Here is a 21,618-nt window from a genome sequence, read left to right as displayed (position 1 = left end):
TTTTTTTTTTTTTCTGGACACATCTTTTTATGTTTATATGTTTGTAATTCTTTATACATGATTGTTTATTCTGTTATTTTATTCTGTATTTTATGCTGTTGTTGCTTATTTTGGAAAATATATTGTTCTGGAAAATACACTGTTTATTGGAGAAGTGACATTTTCAGGTACTAAAGAGTCCAAGGGTGTATTAGCTTTACACACCTTAAGAATCCTTGTTTTCTCTGGGCATATCTTTTTGTGTTTATATGTTTGTAATTTTCTGCACATGGTTGTGTACTACTCACATACTTGGAGAAATTATGGTCAGCATGCTTTGCAAAACCTAAATGAGTTCCGGTTCTGAATAAGATAGAATAAAAACACTTCAACGTTTTTCTTCCACTGAACACAAATATGAAATCTGAATGAAATATATGGTAAAGCTAGTTGAAGTCTCAGAAAAGTAAAGCTACAGCTTCAACAAACAGGAAAGCCATTCTCTTCATTCATCAGATTGGCTCCTGCAGTTTCCCAGTGCCAACTGCTTACTATCTCTATCCATAGATCGCCTGGGAGCTGGGTCATGACAAAACTGGACCATTTCTCCAGCGTGAATTTAATGCAGCCCCAGATCCAGATGTTAGCAGTGGATCTCAGAGAGAAAGAGAAAGAGCAAGAGATGACCTCTAGCTGTGGCCCAAGGAGAAAAGGGAAGTCCTGAAGCTAAGAGGGAGGGGGAAATCCCCTACCTTGTGTGTCTCCTTTATCTCACTTTTGTCATGCCCCAGCTCCCCAACAGTCTTGTGGTGGAGGCAGTGGCAGCAAAAGCAGCTGGTAGTAGGAAACTGCAGAAGCAAAAATAATGGGTTGGGGTATGTGCTTTCTATTTGGTAAAATAGAGCTATTTGGTAGCTCATAGTGGCAGGGCCAATTGGGTTTTAAAATTTGTTTTGTTTTTTAAATCTCTCTGTCTTCCCCACAACCCTGCTATGATCATAGATGTAGGTTGTTCCCAATTGTTGAATGAAAAAGGGTGAATTCTAGGATGCCAGAAAATATCACAGGAGACAGCTGAGAAGGAAGGGCTTGGGAAGTGATCAAATACATTGTGAATCCTTGGACTCACCCATAGCCTGAACACGCATGGATCTGATACTTATTAGCGTACCAATGACTTTGAGAATGGAGTTCATGAGTAGAGCTCCACTCAAGTCCCAGACTGACCTCTGCATCCTATATAAGCAGGGCATATCTAAATGAACCTGCATAGCTATTGAAAACTAAACTGATATTGGAACCATAGCCAACAGAAGGTGGGCTGAAATTTATGGCTAGAAGCTAACCAGATCAAGTGCTTGCAAAAACAATGATATCAGCATCTTTGTAGACTTAAATAAAACAGAGAGTTTTATAACATTCGAAATGTCCAAGATATAATTTAGATTGGTTTATGAAGAAATGTAAAAATGTTAACTCATATGGGAAAAGGCAATTAACAGATGAAAATGAAAATATGACTTTAAAGGAGCTATTGTAGAATGCTCAAATGAATAATCATGAGCCTTGAAATAAAAGTTAAGATAGAAACTATAAGCAAGGAAAGATGTGAAGTAGCACCAGTGGAAACCAGAACTGAAAAATACAATAGCTGCCTGCCCCACCCATTCTCCACCCATCAAAAAATAAACCTCACTGTATGGATTCAATAGCAGAATGGGGATGGCAGAGGAAAGAGTCAGTAAAACTGAAGATAAATCAATAAAGGGTATCCAATCTGAAGAAAGAAAAAGAAGATTGAAAATAATAAACAGAGTCTCCAGGATTATAGAGCAATCACAAAAGGCATAATATTTGTATCACTGGAGTTCCAGAAAGAAAGGAGAACGTGAGTAAGGCTCAACAAGTATTCAAAGAAATGATGGCTGAAACATTGATAGATTCAGGAAGCTAAGCTTACCCTAAATGGGATGAATCCAAATAAACACACACCCAGGCACATCATAAATTGCTAAAAGCTTAAAGAAAAAAATATTGAAGTCAGTCAGAGCAATGATAACTGATATATGAAAGAACAATGATTCAAATGACTGAGATTTCTCATCAGAAATCATGGAGGCCAGGAGAAAATGGCACATCTGTTTTTCAAGTGTTGAAAGAAAAGTATAGAGTTCAATATCTAGCTAAAATATTCTTCAGAAATGAAGGCAAAAAATATATTCTCAGATTGGAAAAAACTAAGAGAATTTGAAGGCTGCAGACCTGCCATAAAATAACAAGGAAACTTCTTAAGCAGATGAGAAATGGTACAAGAAGGAAATATGGAATATCAAAACAAGGAAATGCAAATGAAAATATAATAGCCTTTCTATTTTAATTGAATAGACTATTTTAAAATTTAACAGACCATTTGTTTTCTCTTGAATTTAGTATGGCTTATGGTTGAAATCAAAAGTTAAACATGGTCTGATACAAATTTTCACTGTATTTAGATGTAATATATAAAACAACTTATGTATTATTGTATTACAGGAGAAGATACCTATATGCTGGTATGGTAGACAGGATAATCTCCCTTCCCTAACCCCAGATACCTTCATCCTTATCCCAGGATCCTGTGAATATGTTACCTTATGTGGCACAAAGGACTTGTAGATGGGATCTAACAGACTTTAAGACAGAATAACCTTTGTTTTCCTGGTGGGCTCAATTAAGTAACATGAGTCCTTAAAAGTGGAAGAGGAAAACAAAATAGTGGGATACATCAATGAGAGAGACTTAACTTACTGTTTCTGGCTTTGAAGATGGAGAAAGGGGTCAGGGAATGTGGGCAGCCTCTAAAAGCTAATAACAGTCCTTAGCTGACTGATCAGCTAAACATGGCTGTCGATGAAAATTTTTTAAAAATGGAATTTTGCTAAGGCTGAGAAAGATAAAGAAATGGATTCTCAACTAGAACCTCCAAAAAAAAAAAGAAAAAATGCATTCTTGTCAGTACTTTGATTTTAGCCTGACAAGACCCATCTCAGACTTTCTCAGAACTGAAAAGTAATACATTTATCTTTTTAAGCCACTAAGTTTTTTGTTATTTGTTATGGGAACAATACAAAACAAATGCAGGTGATCTGATTTCTCTGCTCCAGTTGAAACCGTAAAATATCAATTCTACATAAAATGTGGAAAATTAACTATACATACCGGTAACCCCTAGAATAATCACTGAAAATTTATACAGAGATATAGTTAAAATCATAATTGATAAATTAAAATGAAATACTATCACCTCAACAAATGAAGAAAAGGGGAACAGAAAAAATGAAAACAGAACAAGAAAGAAATAATAAAATGGCAGACCTAAATCCAGACCTATCAATTATATGTTAAATATAAGTGGTCTAAACACACCAGCTAAGAGCTAGAGATTGTCAGACTCTATTTTTAAAAATGTCCTAGTTTCTTACAGAACGCACATTACCCTAAATTCATTACCCTAAATGGGATGAATCCAAACAAACACACACCCAGGCACATCATAAATTGCTTTCTGTAAGAAACTCACTTCAAATATATTGTTGTTGTAAGCTGAAAAGCAGAAAGAACGGAGGGAAATAAAACCCACACAAACACAAACCAAAAGTAAATTAGCATGACTATGTTAAAATCAAACAAGATAGGCTTCAGAACTAGAAAATCATTAGGGATAAAGACAGACATTACATATTGATTGAAGGGTTAGTTCAGGAAGAAGCTATAACAATCATAAATGTGTGTGCAACAACAGAGCTTCAAAATACAGAAGCAAAAACTGATGTAACTGAAAGGAGAAATAGAGAAATTCACAACTATAGTTGAAAAATTACTCCTCTCTCAGTAATAGAAGATCAGCAAGGATACAGAAGAACTGAACTATCAACCAATGAAATCTAATGGACATTTATACGATACTCCACTCAACCATAGTAGTATATACCGTCTTTTCAAACGCACTGGAACATTTGCCAAGACAGACCACATTGAGGGGTCAAAGTCAAACCTTAAGATTTTAAAAGAATTAAAATCATATAGAGAATGACTTCTGGTCATAATTGAGTTAAACTGGAAATTAATAAAAATATAGATAGAAAAATCTTCAGATACTTAGAAATTACCAATACACTTTTGACTAAACCATGACCTAAAGAGGAAGTTTCAAGAAAAATAAAAAATAATGAAAGTGAGGCCGGGAGTGGTGGCTCACACCTGTAATCTCAGCACTTTGGGAGGCTGAGGTGGGTGGATCACTTGAGGTCAGGAGTTCAAGACCAGCCTGACCAACATGATGAAACCTTGTCTCTACTAAAAATACAAAATTGCCAAGCATGGTGGCACATGCCTGTAATCCCAGGTATTTGGGAGGCTGCTACAGGAGAATTGCTTGAACCAGGGAGGTGGAGGTTGCAGTGAGCTGAGATCATGCCATTACACTTCAGCCTGGGCTATATGAGTGAAACTCCATCTCAAAAAAAAAAAAAAAAAAAAAAAAAAAAAAAAAAAGAAAATAAAACATAATTTTACATAATAAATGGCCCAAAGAGGAAGTTTCAAGATAAATTAGAAAATATTTTAAACAGGAAAAAAATGAAAATACGACATTTCACATCTTGTGGCATGCAGCTAATATGTAGCCTTAAACCTTATTTTTAAAACAAAGAAAATGCTCAAAGCCATAATCTAGGCCAATGGTTGGCAAACTTTCTCTGTGTATGTTTGGACAGTAAATATTTTAGGCTTTATGGGCCATATGGTATCTGCCACAAATATTAAACTCTGCCATTGTGCAAAAGCAGTCATGGCCAATATGTAAACACATCAGTGTGGCTACATTACATAAAACTTTATGTATAAAAACAGGTGGTTGTATGGATTTGACCTGTGGATTACCACCCTCTGATTTAGCCACCACCTTAAGAAAATAAAAAAAGTAAGACCAAATTAAACCTAAATCAAGAAGAGAGAAATAAATCATAAAGACAAGAGTAGAAATGTATGATATTGAAATAATAAAACAATGAAAATTAAAAACCAAAATCTGGTTTTTTGAAAAAATAATCCATAAAATTGATAAACTTCTAGCACTATATTTACTGGAGAAAGATTGAATGCTTTTAAGACTGGGGAAAAAAAGAATATTCATTCTCACTAATACTATTCACTATCTTATTTGAAGTCTTAGTTCAATAAGGCAAGAAAAAGAAAAGGCATAGCATATGGAGAGGAAGAAATAAAAATGCCCAACATGATTTTCTATGTAGAAGACCTAAAGGATTATAATAAAACCAATAAGTAAATTTAGGAAGTTACAGGGTACAAAGCCAATATAAAAAAAGTTCAATTGTTTATGCTGAAAATACACGATTGGAAACAAAAATGAAAAGCCATTTACAATAGCTTCAACAAAAATGAAATACAAATAAACCTAATAAAACATGTACTGGATATGTGTGTTAAAACCAGAGAATGCTGATGAAAGAAACCAAGGAAGACCTAAATAAATGGAGAGGCCTGTCATGTTCTTGTATTGGAGACTAAACGTAGTAAATATATTAGCACTCTCCAAACTGCTCTATTTATTGAAAACAGTACTAATCAAAATGTTAGCAGTATATTTTTTATAGAGGGTAACTAATTCTAAAATTTATATAGAAATACAGAAATCTAGAATAGCTAAACAAATTTGGAGAGGTCACACTACCCAGTTAGAAGACTATCATGCTTCAGTAATCAAAATGGTATTGGAATAGTTACATAGATCAATGGAAATGAATAATGAGTCAAGGTTATATACCTACAAAGATGTACCATCAATTTTCGATGAAAGTACAAAAGCAATTCAGTGGAGATATTACAGTCTTTTAAAACAATGATGTTGGAAAAAATTATTCACAGGTGAAAAATGAACCTTAAACTAAATATAACACTATATGAAAGTTATCTAAAATGATAAATCTAAGTATAAAGTGTAAAACGATATTACTCTTAGAAAACATGGGAGAAAACCTTTGTTAATTGCGATTAGACAAGGAGTTCTTATACATGACACCAAAAGTACATAACATAAAATTTTAAAAAATGACTTGTTAGACTATATCAAAATTAAAAACTTTTACTGTGCAAAAGACACAACTAAGAATGAGAAGACAAGCTACAAAGTAGGGGAAATACTTGCGAATTATGTGTTCAACAAAGGACTAATATCCAGAATATTTAAAGTACTCTCATCACTCAACAATAAGAAAATAACCCAATTTCTAAAAATTGTGTAAAATCTTGAATACACAGCGTATCAAAGTAGATAAAAGACAGGAAATGCATAAAAAGGTTTTCAACATTACACATTAGGAAAATGAAAGTTAAAAACCCAGATGTTGATAATACTAGGTACATACCTATTAGAATGGCTAAAATTAAAAGTCCTGATAGTACTAAGTCCTGAGTAGGATATAGACAACTGGAATTCTCATAATTGTTGGCAGAAATGCAAATTGCTACTGTTAAAGTCTGGCAAAGAGCTGTCAGGTTCTTTATAAAGTTAAACATTCCCTTAGCAGATGACCCAGCAATCTCACTCTTTGGCATTTATCCCAGAGAAGTGAAAACATATAGTCATACACAAAAAACCTATACACAAATGATTTATAGCGGCTTTATTTGTAAGAATTCCAAATTCGAAACAACCCAAATGTCCTTCAAGGGGTAAATAGATAAACTGTGGTACATCCACACAATGGACTACAACTATCTGCAACAAAAAGTTGAACTACTGACGTGAGGCAACTGGATGAATCTCAAAGGTAACGTGCTGAGTGAAAGAAGCCTGTCTCTAAAAGTTACATACTGCATGATTCTGTTTAGAAAACATTCCCTGAAAGACAAAACAATAATGATAGAAAATAGAACGGTGGTTTCCAGAGGAAGGAAGTGGGGGCCTGGGAGCACGTGATCCTATGGGGATAGACAGAACCCTCTGTGTCCTGATTGTGATGGTGTGAACATAAATCTGTAAATGTGTTAAAATTATAGAACTGTGCACCAAAAGTGAAACAAAAGCCAATTTTGTTTTCAAATGATTTCAAAAATAAAGTGGAAAAAGTCATTTCTTAACAAAACAACGATGGTGAAACTGTTGGTTCCAGTGTCCAGGGGTTAGGTATATTCCTGCTTTCTACTTGGAATTGCTCTTGAATATATTATAGTGTACCAGTAATACATGCATTCCTACCAGCTTCACCCCCCTCAAATAAAGGAAAGAAATTCTCTCTTGGTACAGGACAGTGTAGTGCATGGAGAAAATAAACATTTTTAAACTTACACACATTCTTTAGCAATGCAACTTTGTTTATATCAACTCCTTTTCTCATTTTTTTTGGAGATGTTTTGGTTTGCTTAGAAATAAACCTCTTCATTTCATAAGAGGTTGATTCCCATTCCCAGTCTCCCTTCAAAATAGGACATTTCTCTCAAAGGGGAATGTAAGCCTCTCCTCTAGGATTCCTAAGCTTTGATCTGCACAGTAAGACCAGGGAGATTTGTTGGAAGGCAGATTCTTGGGACTCAGGTTCATTTTCTGTGGTGGAGCCCAGGATTGTCTACTTTTATATTTATTTATTTTGAAACTTGTTTTCTTTATTTTCTTTCTTTTTTTTTTTTTTTTTGAGATAGAGTCTCACTCCATCACCCAGGCTGGAGTTCAGTGGTGCAATCTCAACTCACTGCAACCTCCGCCTCCTCGGTTCAAGCAATTCTTGTGCCTCAACCTCTCAGTTGCTGGCATTACAGGCTAATTATTTTCATTTTTAGTAGAGATGGGATTCTGCCATATTGGTCAGGCTGGTCTCGAACTCCTGACCTCAAGCGATCCACCTGCCTTGGCCTCCCAAAGTGCTGGGATTACAGGTATGAGCCACCACGCCTAACTGGGACTGGGTATTTTTAAAGACACTCTTTTGATGAGTCTGTTTGGGGTGCTGTAGGGAACCTCTTTGAGAAAATCTATAGAGTCAGGAATTTAAACTTGTAATTTATCTGTCTGTCTGTCTATCTCCATCTCGATAGCTCTCATTACTTGTGTTGAAACACATCTGGCTTCACCTGACTGCTTTAAGCATTGTACAGTATCCCACTGTGTGAGCGCATCTGAAGTCTTGCTGCTGCCATGGAAATCACAGTGCTGCTTCTCTGGGCTGTGCTCAGCTATACTTTATTTCACACATGTGCTGAGTCTTCATCAGCAGCCACTGCATGATATATGTGTCATTCCCAAACTTCAGTCTCATTTTGCTGAGAAGTTACTGGCCACCTTCTCCATTTTTATGTTTTCCATATATATTACTTTCTTTACAACAGATTTTTCAATTATTTAAATTATTTTTTTTCTTTCAGGTTTAGATTTTTAGTTCATTTAAATGTTTCTTCTGTCAAAAATTCTATCTGTACAAAAAAATAGCCAGGCATGGTGGCATGCGTCTGTAGTCCCAGCTATCTGGGAGGCTGAAATGGGAGGGTCGCTTGAGCCCAGGAGTTCAAGGCCACAGTGAGCTGTGATCGTGCCATTGCAGTCCAGCCTGGGCAATTGGAGTGAGACCCTGACTCAAAAAAAAAAAAAAACAAAAAAAAAAAAAAAAAAAAAAAAAAAAAAAAAAAAAAAAATTCTGTCTGGTTGTAATTAGTGTGGAATTTGTATAAATTCTTTTTCTCAGATGTTTCAGTTGCGTTGTTTTAATTTCCACATACATGATAAATTTTTTCAAGACTCTGCTCTCTGTCCCGAATCTCTCTCATAGTACCTGTTACATTGTGGGTCCTCTGGTTTGTATTAGTTGGTTTGACATTTCCCATTTCCTATAGATTCCTCCCATGTCTCCATAGAGTGCTACCCTGTTCTTCTTCATTAGATGCTAATTGAAGGAAAATATTGCTATATGAAAATAGAGGCAATGCCTTTTATCGTATTTGCAAGTCAAGCTGTGAGGTGTGAATTGAATGTACTTGTGTATTGCTAATGTGAAATTCAAGTTTCTGTTTAGGATAACATTTTTAAAAGCTGCAAAAAAGTTGTAAAATATTTAAACATTTAAAGCCAAAATGACCCAATACGAAGTAATTGAAACAATTTTAAAAGTAGCTAACATTGTATTAAACATTTACTCCGTACCTAGCACTGTCCTAGGTACCAAAGCACTTTCTGTATATTAGCCCATTCAGTCCTCCCCACAGCCTCCTGAGGTACTTATTGTTAAACTCATCTGTAACATGGAATAATAATGAGAGACAGAGCTCTCACATAACTTGATTAAGATTATCCAAACAGGCCGGGCGCGGTGGCTCAAGCCTGTAATCCCAGCACTTTGGGAGGCCGAGACGGGCGGATCACGAGGTCAGGAGATCGAGACCATCCTGGCTAACACGGTGAAACCCCGTCTCTACTAAAACTACAAAAAACTAGCTGGGCGAGGTGGCCGGCGCCTGTAGTCCCAGCTACCCAGGAGGCTGAGGCAGGAGAATGGCGTGAACCCGGGAGGCGGAGCTTGCAGTGAGCTGAGGTCTGGCCACAGCACTCCAGCCTGGGTAACAGAGCAAGACTCCGGTCTCAAAAAAAAAAAAAAAAAAAAGATTATCCAAACAACAAATGATGAGAATAATGATAGAGACAGCTTTCTATGACTGAGTACTTTAAAGCCTCAGACACTGTGCTTTCTACTTTATCTCATCGTATCTGTAAACTAGGTAATCTATCCCCACTGGGTAGGTGAGGCAATGGAGGCTTAGTGAAGTGACGTGCGCCTGATCATACATCTAAGTAGAACACAGCAGATCAGAATTTTAACCCATGGAGTCTGTTTTGAGAAGCCAAGCTCTTAATCTTTATTTTATCTACTGAAGATACCAAGTTCATCCTGGGAGAAGCTCTTGCCATGCACTGGTCATTAGGCAAGGGTTATAGAGACAAAGTCCTGACTTTCAGCAGGCAAATGGCTGCACGCACCCTGATCTCTGGCTCTCTGGATCGTTCTTCACAATGATAAACTGTCCTCTCCTGGAAGGAACTGGGATGGGGCACAACAGCCAGGGTCCTTGATTTTAGAAAATGTGTTTTGTGGAAGCTCTTGGCCTCTTTTGACCTCAGCCAAATGTGGCAAAATACGAACAGGCCAGGTTTCAGTGGCTGCCCATCCTGTTCTTTTTCATACTGAAAGGATTTATTATGAGGCATATGGCACATAAAATAAGGGTTATTTCTACAAATTTGATTTTGATTTGATCCCTGATGAGTTCAACCTGTAATATCCCAAATCACCACTTTCCTCCACAGCATTTATGCTACTCTGTAATTACATATTTACCGTATGTGTGGCGCATCCTTATCTCTCATAACCAACTGTTAGAGAGTGACACTTTCTCTCATTCACATTCTCAGGCTAAATCTTGGAAGCTTGCTTTTTTTTAAGGGCTTCATTATAGGAAATTTGTCATTTCTTCTGAATAAGAACAAAGCTCACATTTTTATAAATGTTTGTTGCTCTAATCACCTGTATGTGAATGTAAATTGGAAAGATACTGGATGGAATCCCAGTTGATAAGGCCATGGTTTTGTTCTTCAAAATGTACGCTTAATTCTGGGAAGGAAGTTGACATGGTTAAAGCAGGGATCAGCAATCCACAGTCTGCTGGGTTTGCGAAGTTTTGTTACAACACAGCCATATTCTTTCCTTTGTGTATTGTGTCTGTCTCCTTTGATGTCACACAGCAGAGTTGAGTAGTAGCAACAGATACCATCTGGCGCACAAAGTCTGAAATATTTAATAACTGGCCCTGCACTGGGACTGTTTGTTGACCTCTGGTTTAGAGAAGTAGAAAGTCCCCACCCCTTGATCATACTGAAGAACAGCTGCTGTTAGTGTTCTCGTGAATGTCTTTAGCTCTGCTTTCTCTGGGGAGGAAATAAGAAAGTTATCTTCTCATGAAGCATTTGTTTTTGGTGCCAACCTTATAATCTCGTTCATCGTTTTAATGTTTCTACAATTGCTCTGATAAAATTCTTTTGAAAAATTCTTTAAAAATGGTTTTCCCAATATTTATACAAGTTACCAATCAAATGTTGCAGTCTTAATCACTTTTGGAAACTAAGATTTTGAGTCATGTTTCCCACTTTGATGTGCCTTACTTCCACCAAGAAGCTTCATGTTTTTGTTTTATTCTTTTAATATATTCTGTTTTATAGGAGTCACTGAGGTGTATCCTTGAGAAGTGGCTTCTTGGGTCTTCATGCAGCCATGGATCTGGATAAACCATCTGTTTGGGGCTCATTAAAACAGCGGACCAGGCCATTGTTGATCAACTTGAGCAAGAAGAAGGTGAAAAAGAACCCAAGTAAGCCCCCAGATCTAAGGGCAAGGCATCACTTGGACCGCCGCCTAAGCCTCTCGGTGCCTGATCTCCTGGAGGCTGAGGCCTTGGCTCCAGAGGGCCGGCCTTACTCCGGGCCACAGTCTTCCTACACCTCGGTGCCCAGCAGTCTGTCCACTGCAGGGATCTTTCCCAAGAGCAGCAGTAGCTCCTTGAAACAGTCTGAAGAAGAATTGGATTGGAGCCAGGAAGAAGCCAGCCACCTCCATGTGGTGGAAACAGACTCAGAGGAGGCCTATGCCTCTCCTGAGCAGAGGCAGGTGTCCAGCAACGGCATCTTTGATCTTCAGAAAACTTCCCTTGGAGGGGATGCACCAGAAGAGCCAGAGGTGAGAACAGGGCTGGGCGCTCATTTTTTTTTCTCTCTCTCCCTATCTCTCTCTCTCTTTTTCTCTCTTTCTCTCTTTCCCTCTCTGTCTCTCTCCACCTCTCTCTCCACTTCTCTCTTTCTCCCTCTCTCTTTCTCCCTCTCTCTCCCTCTCCCTCTCTCCCTCTCTCTCCCTCTCCCTCTCTCCCTGTCTCTCCCTCTCCCTCTACTCCCCTCTCCCTCTTCCTCTATCCCCCTCTCCCTCTCCCTCCTTCTCCCTCTCCCCATTCTCTCCCCATCTCACTCCATCTCTCTCTCCATCCATCTCTCCCTCCATCTGTCCCTCTCTCTCCCTCTCTCTCCCTCCCTCTCCCTGTCTCCCTCCCTCTCTCCCTGTCTCCCTCCCTCTCTCCCTGCCTCCCTCCATCTCTCCCTGTCTCTCTCCCTCTCTCCCTGTCTCCCTCCCTCTCTCCCTCACCCTCCCTCTCTCCCTTTCTCTCTCTCCTTCCCTCTCATCCTCCCCCTCCCTCTTCCCCTTTCCCTTCCCTTGGAAAATTTGGTTAGGAGTTATTTTCCTGGTTAGCTCAGATGGGGAGAATGTTGTTTACAGGAATTTAAATTAATGCAATATTGATTGCACCAGGTATTCCCATTAGTTTTAGGATTGATCTCTGTGTATTTTAAAGCTTTTACAAGTAACTCTTCCAGAATACTTTAGGACATTAAAAGCCATATTGGATGAATTCTCTTTTATCTGTCTCCTGGCAAAGAAATTAGGTACATAACTTTTCCTGGAATTTTTTTTTTGAGTATATGTTTGTCTCTCTCACTACACCGTTGCCCAGTCATACCTGAAGACAAACCATGCATATGATTACTCCTAAGAAGTGTATGAATGGACGTCCCCATTTGACTGCCTGAGGATTTGAACTTCCTTCTATTTTACATGTGTGTGTGCACTCACCTGTGAAGGACTTCATATGCATTCTTTTAAAAGAAGTTAACAAAACTTTAGTATTTCAATACGATTAACCAAATATAGTGACACAAATATTCTATTTCAAAGGTGAATATAATTTAAATTAAATCTCCAGATTACCAACTCATGATTTAAGTGACTGATGTAATTAATTATTTTTAAAAAGTCTTTCGTTACTGACACTGAAGTAAGTTTCCATGTTGAAGTAAGGGGTTACTTTTTCTGTGTTCCAGGTTAGTGTTACAATTGCATAGGAAACTGGTTGTTCAACTTGGATTTTTAGTTTCACTTTTAGAAACAAAACTAATTGCTTATTCCATATATTGGGGTTTCACTGGAGAAGGGACCATGGATGTTTGGAGGCTATCATGGCCTTATGCGTTAGCAAGCATTACTGTATGAAGACACCACTACTCATAAATGACTTTAACTGGTTTTTTATTTGGCATTACATTTTAGAAAATCCATTTTGTAAACCTTTTCTGACTTTTTAGTTATTTATAAGTTTGAAATACATGTTTCTACTAAACAATATGCAAATGAAGTAGATTATTAAATCAGGTCAGTATAAGGAAGGTAACATGTTGAATTATATAATAAAGTTAATCTTCATCTATTTTTTCCTGACCAGAAAATACAAGTGGGCTTCTTGGCTTTGATATGCTAACATTTTCATACTTAGAAGGAATTTTTTTGAAGCAACTACTGTTAAACGATTTAGAACTTTTTTTGTCGTGGCCGGGCACGGTGGCTCATGCCTGTAATCCCAGCACTTTGGGAGGCCAAGGTGGGCGGATCATGAGGTCAGGAGATTGAGACCATCCTGGCTAACATGGTGAAACCCCGTCTCTACTAAAAATACAAAACAATTAGCTGGGCGTGGTGGCGGGCACCTGTAGTCCCAGCTACTCGGGAGTCTGAGGCAGGAGAATGGCATGAACCCGGGAGGCAGAGCTTGCAGTGAGCCAAGATCGCACCACTGCACTCCAGCCTGGGCATCAGAGTGAGATTCTGTCTCAAAAAAATAAAAAATAAAAAATAAATAAAAATAATAAAAATAATTTAATAAGAACTTTTATTGTCTTTGTTGACTAAACAGAAATATTTGATTGCTACTCTAGGCCAGGCAGTGTGAAAGTTGCTATTGGAAATAGAGATGGGTAAGAAAGTGACTCTGCCCCCCAACTATGATTTTCTGGGAGATCATACACTGCAAAGCAGAGCATAAGAGCCAACTGGATATCAGAGCTGTACCTGCAAAACGTTTCAGCCTGGTCTCCTGGCAGCTCATTGGAAGGAGGGAATCAGTGTGTGGAAAATGAGGGCATGTTATCTGTGGAGCAGTGTCCAAGTTGGCACAGAGGATAGTGTGCTTGCCAGGTGGTGAAAGCTGGTGATCACAGCCTGAAGTGTGGATGGGTGCTGTTGGGGTGATGAGTGTTTTGCTCTACCTGGATTGGAGGCTCTGGGAGCTTTGTGGTGTGATGTGTGTCTGGAAGGGCGGGCTGGTCCATGATAGTAGATGAGGGGTTGTTGGGTTGACTGTTTTATCTTCTGCAGGCTAAATCCAGAAAGCTTAGAATAGGCAGATTCCTTCAAGAACAGGCTATTCTGGTCATTGGATTTTCCCTTTTAATGCAACCATTTTTTTAACCTTTGTTCTCAAAAATGAATCTTTTGCTCCTCTTCTTCTGACCTAGAAAGTACAAAACAAAGACCAAGACTGATTCTACCATTCAGGGTTGAGGTTCTCACTACTTGAGTGCCATAGATTTGCTGGGTGTGACATGCTTGCAGAGGACAGAGGGACAGGAGTGCTGCTGATCAGACCCCTAGGATCCTTTGTAGTCTAGTTCTGCCCACGCACCACCCTCCTCAGTGGCTCCTCCCCTCAGTCCTGCCTGTTTGAGCTGGGCCTGTCCCACTACCCAGTCTGAGTTCCAAAACTGAAGAACTTGGAGTCTGATGTTTAAGGGCCTGTCCCATTGCCAGTTTATCATATGGTACAGAAGAGGGGCTCCCTTGCTTATCTTCTCCACTAGGCTGTGTTAATCTGGAGGATTGGCGTGGCTGGGGAGACACATTTGTCTTTGTCTTCTAAGAGTCTAGTTCATGCCTTACACATAGCACATAGCATGTGCTCAGCTGTTATTTGTTTAATACAAAAACAATGATAGCAATGTGTGCATTCAGGTTACTTGGGTATTTGTTCATGTTTTTCCTGTGAGTTTTCTTTAGTTTATGATTTAATTAAAATCAACATTTGTGGTTTTTGAAAAACTCAACTTCATTTTATATGATAATTGAAATTAGAGGTTCAGGCAGGTGTAAACTTTTTAGTTGAAATTTGATGTTGATTTTAACTCTGAATTTATCATTTCTGCTTTTTTTTCTTTTTCTTTTTAACAAAGAGGGAATTCCTGCAGAATTCATGTCATCTGAGAGTTTGGGAATTGGTTCTTCTGTATTATAGATCTGGCTTATCTGTTTCTTCCTAGTTAATAGCCACTGACTTTCTATACCTTTTGTGGAATGGGGAAGAAATGAAGGAGGAAGGAAGGAGTTGGCATGTGGCAAGCCTGGTGTGGAGCAAGGATAATCAGATTTTTGTCCAGTGTTCTCAGCTTAACTTACTTTGTTTTTAGCTTTCCAGAGGGGTCAAGCAAGGTGTGAGCATCTGTGGCCTGAGGGGACCCCTAGGGCTTTGCCTCCTCTGTTGTGTACCAACGCTGCTCTGGTACCAGGTTAAGCTTGTGGTAGAGGGACAGGACCTCAAATATCAGCAATGTCTGAATTCTACAGTCACCTCCAGGCCCACCAGCATCAGCAAAGAAAGTGAAGTGTTAGTCTACTGTTATGGGGAAATGGAATGATGGGGCAAAAGAGGAAAGTAAGGATGAGGGGCAAGGAAGAAGGAATGTGAGAAACAGGACAGGCAGAGCCTAAAATATTGCAAGTGCCAAATCCAGCTGTAAATCAAAAGGTGAGAATGTACACTTAGAAGAAAGGATACGTCGGTGGAAGAGGATTTAGCCAGACTCTCTCCTGAGCTCCGGATCCACACGCTACTGGATGTCTCATAGGAACCTGCTTTCGACTTGTCTTAATAGAATTCACTGTCTGCCTGAAGAACCACCTCAAACGGAGACCATGATTTCTTGGCAATATCACCATTATTCACCTAGTTGTTCAAGCCAAACACCTGTGAATAATGGTAGACTCTTACTTTCCCTGCTTTTCATGTTCTATGGGGTCATCATTTGTCATCCCACGTGTTTCCTCCTCTCTTACCTACCGTATTAGTCCACTTTCATGCTGCTGATAAAGACATAATGAGACTGGGCAAATTACAAAAGAAAGAGGTTTAATATGGATGATTTACAGTTCCACATGGCTGGGAAGGCCTCACAATCATGGCAGAAGGCAAGGAGGAGCAAGTCATGTCTTACATGGATGGCAGCAGGCAAAGGGAGACAGCTTGTGCAAGGAAACTCCCTTGCACATATATATATGTGTATATATATGTATTCCATATATATATCCCACATATGTATATTCCGTATATATATATCCCATATATGTATATTCTGTATATATATATCCCATATATGTATATTCCATATATATATATTCCATATATATATATGAGTTTATTAAATATTATCTCACATGATCACAAGGTCCCACAATAGGCCATCTACAGGCTGAGATAGCAAGCAGTCCAGGTTCCAGAACTGAAGAATTTAGAGTTGGACATTCGAGGGCAGGAAGCATCCAGCATGGGAGAAAGGTGTAGGCTGGGAGGCTGGGCCAGTCTCTGTTTTCACATTTTTCTGCTTGCTTATATTCTAGCCACACTGGCAGGTGATTAGAATGTGCCCACCCAGATTAAGGGTGGGTCTGCCTTTCCCAGCCCACTGAGTCAAATGTTAATCTCCTTTAGCAACACCTTCACAGACACACCCAGGATCAATACTTTATATCCTTCAATCTAATCAAGTTGACACTCAGTATTAACTGTCACACTCCCCCTCATAAAACCATCAGATCTCGTGAGACCCATTCACTGTCATGAGAACAGCATGGGAAAGAGCCGCCCCATGATTCAGTCATCTCCCATGGGTCCCTCCCACAACATGTAGGAATTATCAGAGCTACGAGATAAGATTTGGTTGGGGATAAGATGAGATTTGGGTGGGGACACGGACCCAAGCATATCATCTATCTCATATTCATTCTATTCTACTGAAATCCTTCCCATTCTTCAAGGCCTAGTGGAAACCTTCTCTGTGGTGCTTTTCCCAACTCTGTGATGAGTGTAATAATCAGCCTGCCTTCATTTTCATAGCATGTCATTTTTACTCTGAGCACTAAACTCAGTCTGTTTTGTGGAGAAATCTGTAGAAAGAAGGGATTACAACAGGAAGAGGAGGTAGAGAGGGGAAGGCAAATTGGTCCTGGGCAAGGGCATCACTGAATAAGTCCTTAAGAAAATCTGCATGCATGTACTCACTATTCAGTGGTCATCTAGCTCAGAGGACTGACTCATGATAACCAAGTGGTCGTGAGTCTGAGCTATAAATGACAATCACAACTAATTTGTCATGAGAATTAAATACTTTAAAGACTCTAGGCCAGATGTGGTGGCTCATACCTGTAATCCCAGCACTATGGGAGGCCAATGCGGGTGGATCACTTGAGGTCAGAAGTTCAAGACCAGCCTTGCCAACATAGTGAAATCCTGTCTCTACTAAAATTTAAAAATTAGCTGGGCATGGTGGCACATGCCTGTGGTTCCAGCTACTCAGGAGGCTGAGGCACGAAAATCACTTGAACCTGGGAGGCAGAGGTTGCAGTGGCCTGTGATTGTGCCCATGCACTCCAGCATGGGTGACAGGGCAAGATGCCATCTCAAATAGTGATAAAAAAGTAAATACTCTAATGTTCTTTTGATGTAAACAGCTCATTCTTCATTGTTGTCAAATCACACAGAAAGTCCAATCATAATCAATGCCTACTTCATTAACCAGTTAGGAGAAATTATTATCTCAGGGCCTGGAAAAACTTGAAATGCATTTCGTCCCCACAGTCAGCCTTTAGGAGAAGTCACGTAAGAATTGGGAATATTGGTGCAGGGATCGGCACACTGCAGGGATAATGCATGGGCTCCATGCTGAATGGCATTTCATACACCAGCCATCTCACAATAAGTACTGAGCCACAAATTAGAACTTGACATACTCACACTTTGTCTGCTAGGGCCACCTTTATCCATATCTGTCTGTGAGCCCACTTAGTCCAGGAAGCCTGGATTTTAAAGTCCTGTGGCATAGGCTCTCTCTCCTTCCTTCTGAACAAGTCCAAACTTTTATTGAGGCTTCCTGGCAGGACCTCTCCCTTTTTCTGATTGACACATTATTTCATTAATTGTATGTTATCACTTCAGTAAGGCTGATATCTTATCATGGTGGCCTGGCACCCATATTGTCTCCTTTAGGTGACTTTGTATGTCTAGATGCTGACGGATAAAGAGTCATTGCTTGGATTGAGTTGTGTCCCCCAGACCAAGTTCTTATGCTGAATCCCTAACCTTTACATGACTATTGAAGATACCGCCTGTAGGAGGCGATTAAGGATAAGTAAGGTCAGAAGCGTGGAGCCCTGATCCAATGGAACTGGTGTCCTTATACAAGAGAAAGAGACACCAGAGGTCTCTCATTCTCCACCATGTGAGGACACAGTGAGAAAGGAGTCATCTGCAAGGCAGGAAGTGGGTTCCTATTGTTTAAGCCACCTAGTCAGTGGTGTTCTGTTATAGTCGCCTGAGCTGACTAACTCTGGTCTTTTAACACTTTTAGCCTCAGAGGACGATCTCATTGCTCTTCACCAAGACTTGTGGCTAAAGAGGAGGTGAGAGCACTGTAGACTACTGCCACATACCAATATCACCACACACACACACACACACACACACACACGTGGATATATATGTATGGGAGTGTGTATATATATATATATACCTTTATATAGGTGTGTGTGTATACACACCCAGTTGTTTAGCAGTCAGTCTCTCTTGTTAGAGTATAAGCTCTTGAAGAGTAGAAATGTCATTTTTCTTCTTCTCCCAGCCTTTCTGCAAACCTTGCTTATATGGTATGCATGTATATTGATTCATATTATCACTGTAGTTGGCTTTCCAGCCACTGCCAAAGGCTTGGAAAGCCATGAGAAATTTAGTTGCATTGGGGAAGGGTGGTACATGGAGTCCCTAGGTGGGTAGGACCCTAAAGAAAGGAGTTTCCAATTTGTCAGACTTAATGTGAAGAAGCTAAAGTTAAGGGAACTCGGAGGAAGAGGAACTTATTTTTTATTGTTTTCTTCTTATCTGGTTTTACCTCATTTTCTCCTCTAGTCAGCATTCTCCTAGTACTTATTTTACAAGATGCTTTTAACATGCATTGTAAAATCAGCTAAGTATTTAGAAAATGCATATGGTCTATTCTGGTTCTTGCTGTAGGTGTTGATGGTGAAACTGGGATTAGACACAGACACTGGAAAAAATGACCAGCAATACCAATATATCTACAATATCTCTACTCAGTGCTAGATAACCAGTTGAGATAAGTGGGGGAGGTTATTCTGAGCAGGGTGGTCAGGAAAGGCTTGAAGAGAACTCCTTTTGAGAATGAGTAAGACTCAGATAGGCAGACAATAGTACAGATTAGTTAAGTTTGTCTGTGGGGCTCGAAAAATATGAAGGTCTTAGCCTAGTACCTGGCAGTCACAAGCACCTAACAAGTGCTCACTGCCATGATTGTGGTTGTATTCATTAGTGTTTATAATTATTTTTAACATTGCTTATTTTTCAGAATGACATAGAGGTTTGGGGAATTTTAGTGACTTGCTTAATGTCATCCAGCTAGTAAGTGTCAGAGACAGGATCTAACTCCAGGACTATCTGAATCCTGGGACTGTGCACAGGACTATGTGTATAACATGAGTTTGGAAGTACAATTCTGCAAATGGGAGAACTCAGAACTGGAGATCAAAAAAAGTTGATCACAAAAGGAAGACATTTATTTTTCTGTCCACTGTGTCCTTTTAAACACAAGGATAATTATCAAGATTGAATGGGCTCATTGTCATAGTCAATAACTAATAATTACGAAAGAAAGGATCATTCCCCCTTCCCATAATCCATGTAATTCCACAATGGGGTATGTCCTTCCCTGACATTTCATTTGGCAGTTGGAGTCGTGAATAACCAGCTTTGGCGCGCGCTTATGTGGGTGAGTTGAGTGATTTAGAGAAGTTCCCCAGTGAAATATTTCCAGAAATTGCTTGGCAACTGCATAGTTTCAGGTTAGTGATCACAGAGAAGCAGAGTGAAAAACCACAGAGGAGAGGAAAGGACCTCCAGGTTGCAAAATTAAACAAGTACGTCAGTTTCTCTACACTTCAATGACGTAATTTTACTATTTTCTGTGATCTCGAAAGTCGTACCTCAACATGTGACGGTGTGTCAGAGAGGCAGGTGTGTCAGCCACATCCCAGGGTCCACCATGGGCTCAGTCTCCCTGTTCTTCTTCCTTCCCTTCTTTCCTTTGCACCTGTTAAATGCCTGCTTGTGTTGATGCAGATCTAGACACTAGGGAGACAATAGTCAACAAAATAGAAAAAAGTTGCCTCCCTCATGGAGTTTCCACTAGGAAAGGTGGCATGCTATAGATATAATCAGAACATAAAGTGTCATGGAGAGAAAGCAAGCAGAGTAGGTGCTGGGGGTGGGAGGTGTTATCATTTTGTACAGAGTGGTCAGGAAGGACCTCTTCCGAGAAGATAACCTTCACTCAGAGATACGGAGGAGGTGAGGAAGTGGATTGTGTGCATAGCTAAAGAAAAGCCTTCCAGAAAAAGAGAAACAGCAAGCATAAAGGCCCCAGGATAGCAGGAGTGTCCCTGATGTTTTAGGAAGAGCAAAGAAGCAGTAAGGCTGGAGAAGAGGCAGTGAGGGGGCAATGGGAGGAGATGGCAGAGATGTGAACAGAAACCACATCATTTAGGGCATCATGTATCCTGCCAGGCAGCTCTAGCTGACCATTGCAACTGCCTAGTGCACTGAATGAGTGGGATTCACAGGAACCCCATGGGCTCAATGCTGCATTGCTGATAGGGCAGAAGGAATTGGCAGCACACGGGCAGTGCTTGCTGTGCCTGCTGTAGACACTGGGTATGGCAGTAAGTCCAAGCTTTGCCTTGGACAAAAGGTATGGAGAAATGGCGCACAGGCTGCTGGGCTGTGTGCAGAGGGAAAATGGCACCATCCCGAGGCTTTGTCAGCCAGTCTCTGACTTTGTCCTAGTCACTTTTGGTGGGGAATGTTGGAGGGAGCTAAGAAAGGGAGTCAGATTACTGACCACCTTCATCAAATTCTTTTGATCCATTCTTCACAAACACATAGGCTGTTTTATGACTATTACTAATATAATTAATAATAATAAAACATAACAGAATAGCAACACCAATCTAATACTACTTACTGAGGGTTTATGTGTAATGAATTCTGCTAATTTCTATATAAATATTATTAGACCGCATCTATTTGGTTTCCTGTACATACAAAGAGCCCTCGCACAGTGTCTGTCTGAGAAAAGGCTTTCAGTAAATACCCATTGAGTCATTTAATTATTCTAACAACCTGTAAGAATCTGTTTTGACCCATTGAGAGATGTTCCCATGTCTTGAATTTTAGGTATATTTTTCAAGGACAGAAAGCTAGAAAGTAGCAGAGGTTTTTATGGTTTTAGATCTAACATTTAAGTCTCTAATCCATCTTGAATTAATTTTGTATAGGATGTAAGGAATGGATCCAGTTTCAGCTTTCTATATATGTCTATCCAGTTTTCCCAGC

General features: G+C 39.5%; 1 protein-coding gene across 1 annotated transcript in view; it reads left to right on the top strand.

Annotated features, from left to right (window-relative positions):
- The window catches only part of MCTP2 (multiple C2 and transmembrane domain containing 2), a 267,240-nt gene that overhangs the window by 55,910 nt on the left and 189,712 nt on the right, over window positions 1-21,618 (top strand). The window contains exon 2 of the mRNA XM_017875234.1: window positions 11,237-11,750. Coding sequence (XP_017730723.1) covers window positions 11,289-11,750 — 462 coding nt within the window. The 5' untranslated portion in view covers window positions 11,237-11,288. The remainder of the gene's footprint in view (window positions 1-11,236; window positions 11,751-21,618) is intronic.

This window comes from Rhinopithecus bieti, unplaced genomic scaffold (assembly GCF_001698545.2).
Source record: "Rhinopithecus bieti isolate Rb0 unplaced genomic scaffold, ASM169854v2 scaffold_9696, whole genome shotgun sequence".
Lineage (NCBI taxonomy): Eukaryota > Metazoa > Chordata > Mammalia > Primates > Cercopithecidae > Rhinopithecus > Rhinopithecus bieti.
The sequence above is the reverse complement of the archived record's forward strand: the minus strand, read 5'-3'. Positions and strand labels throughout refer to the sequence as shown.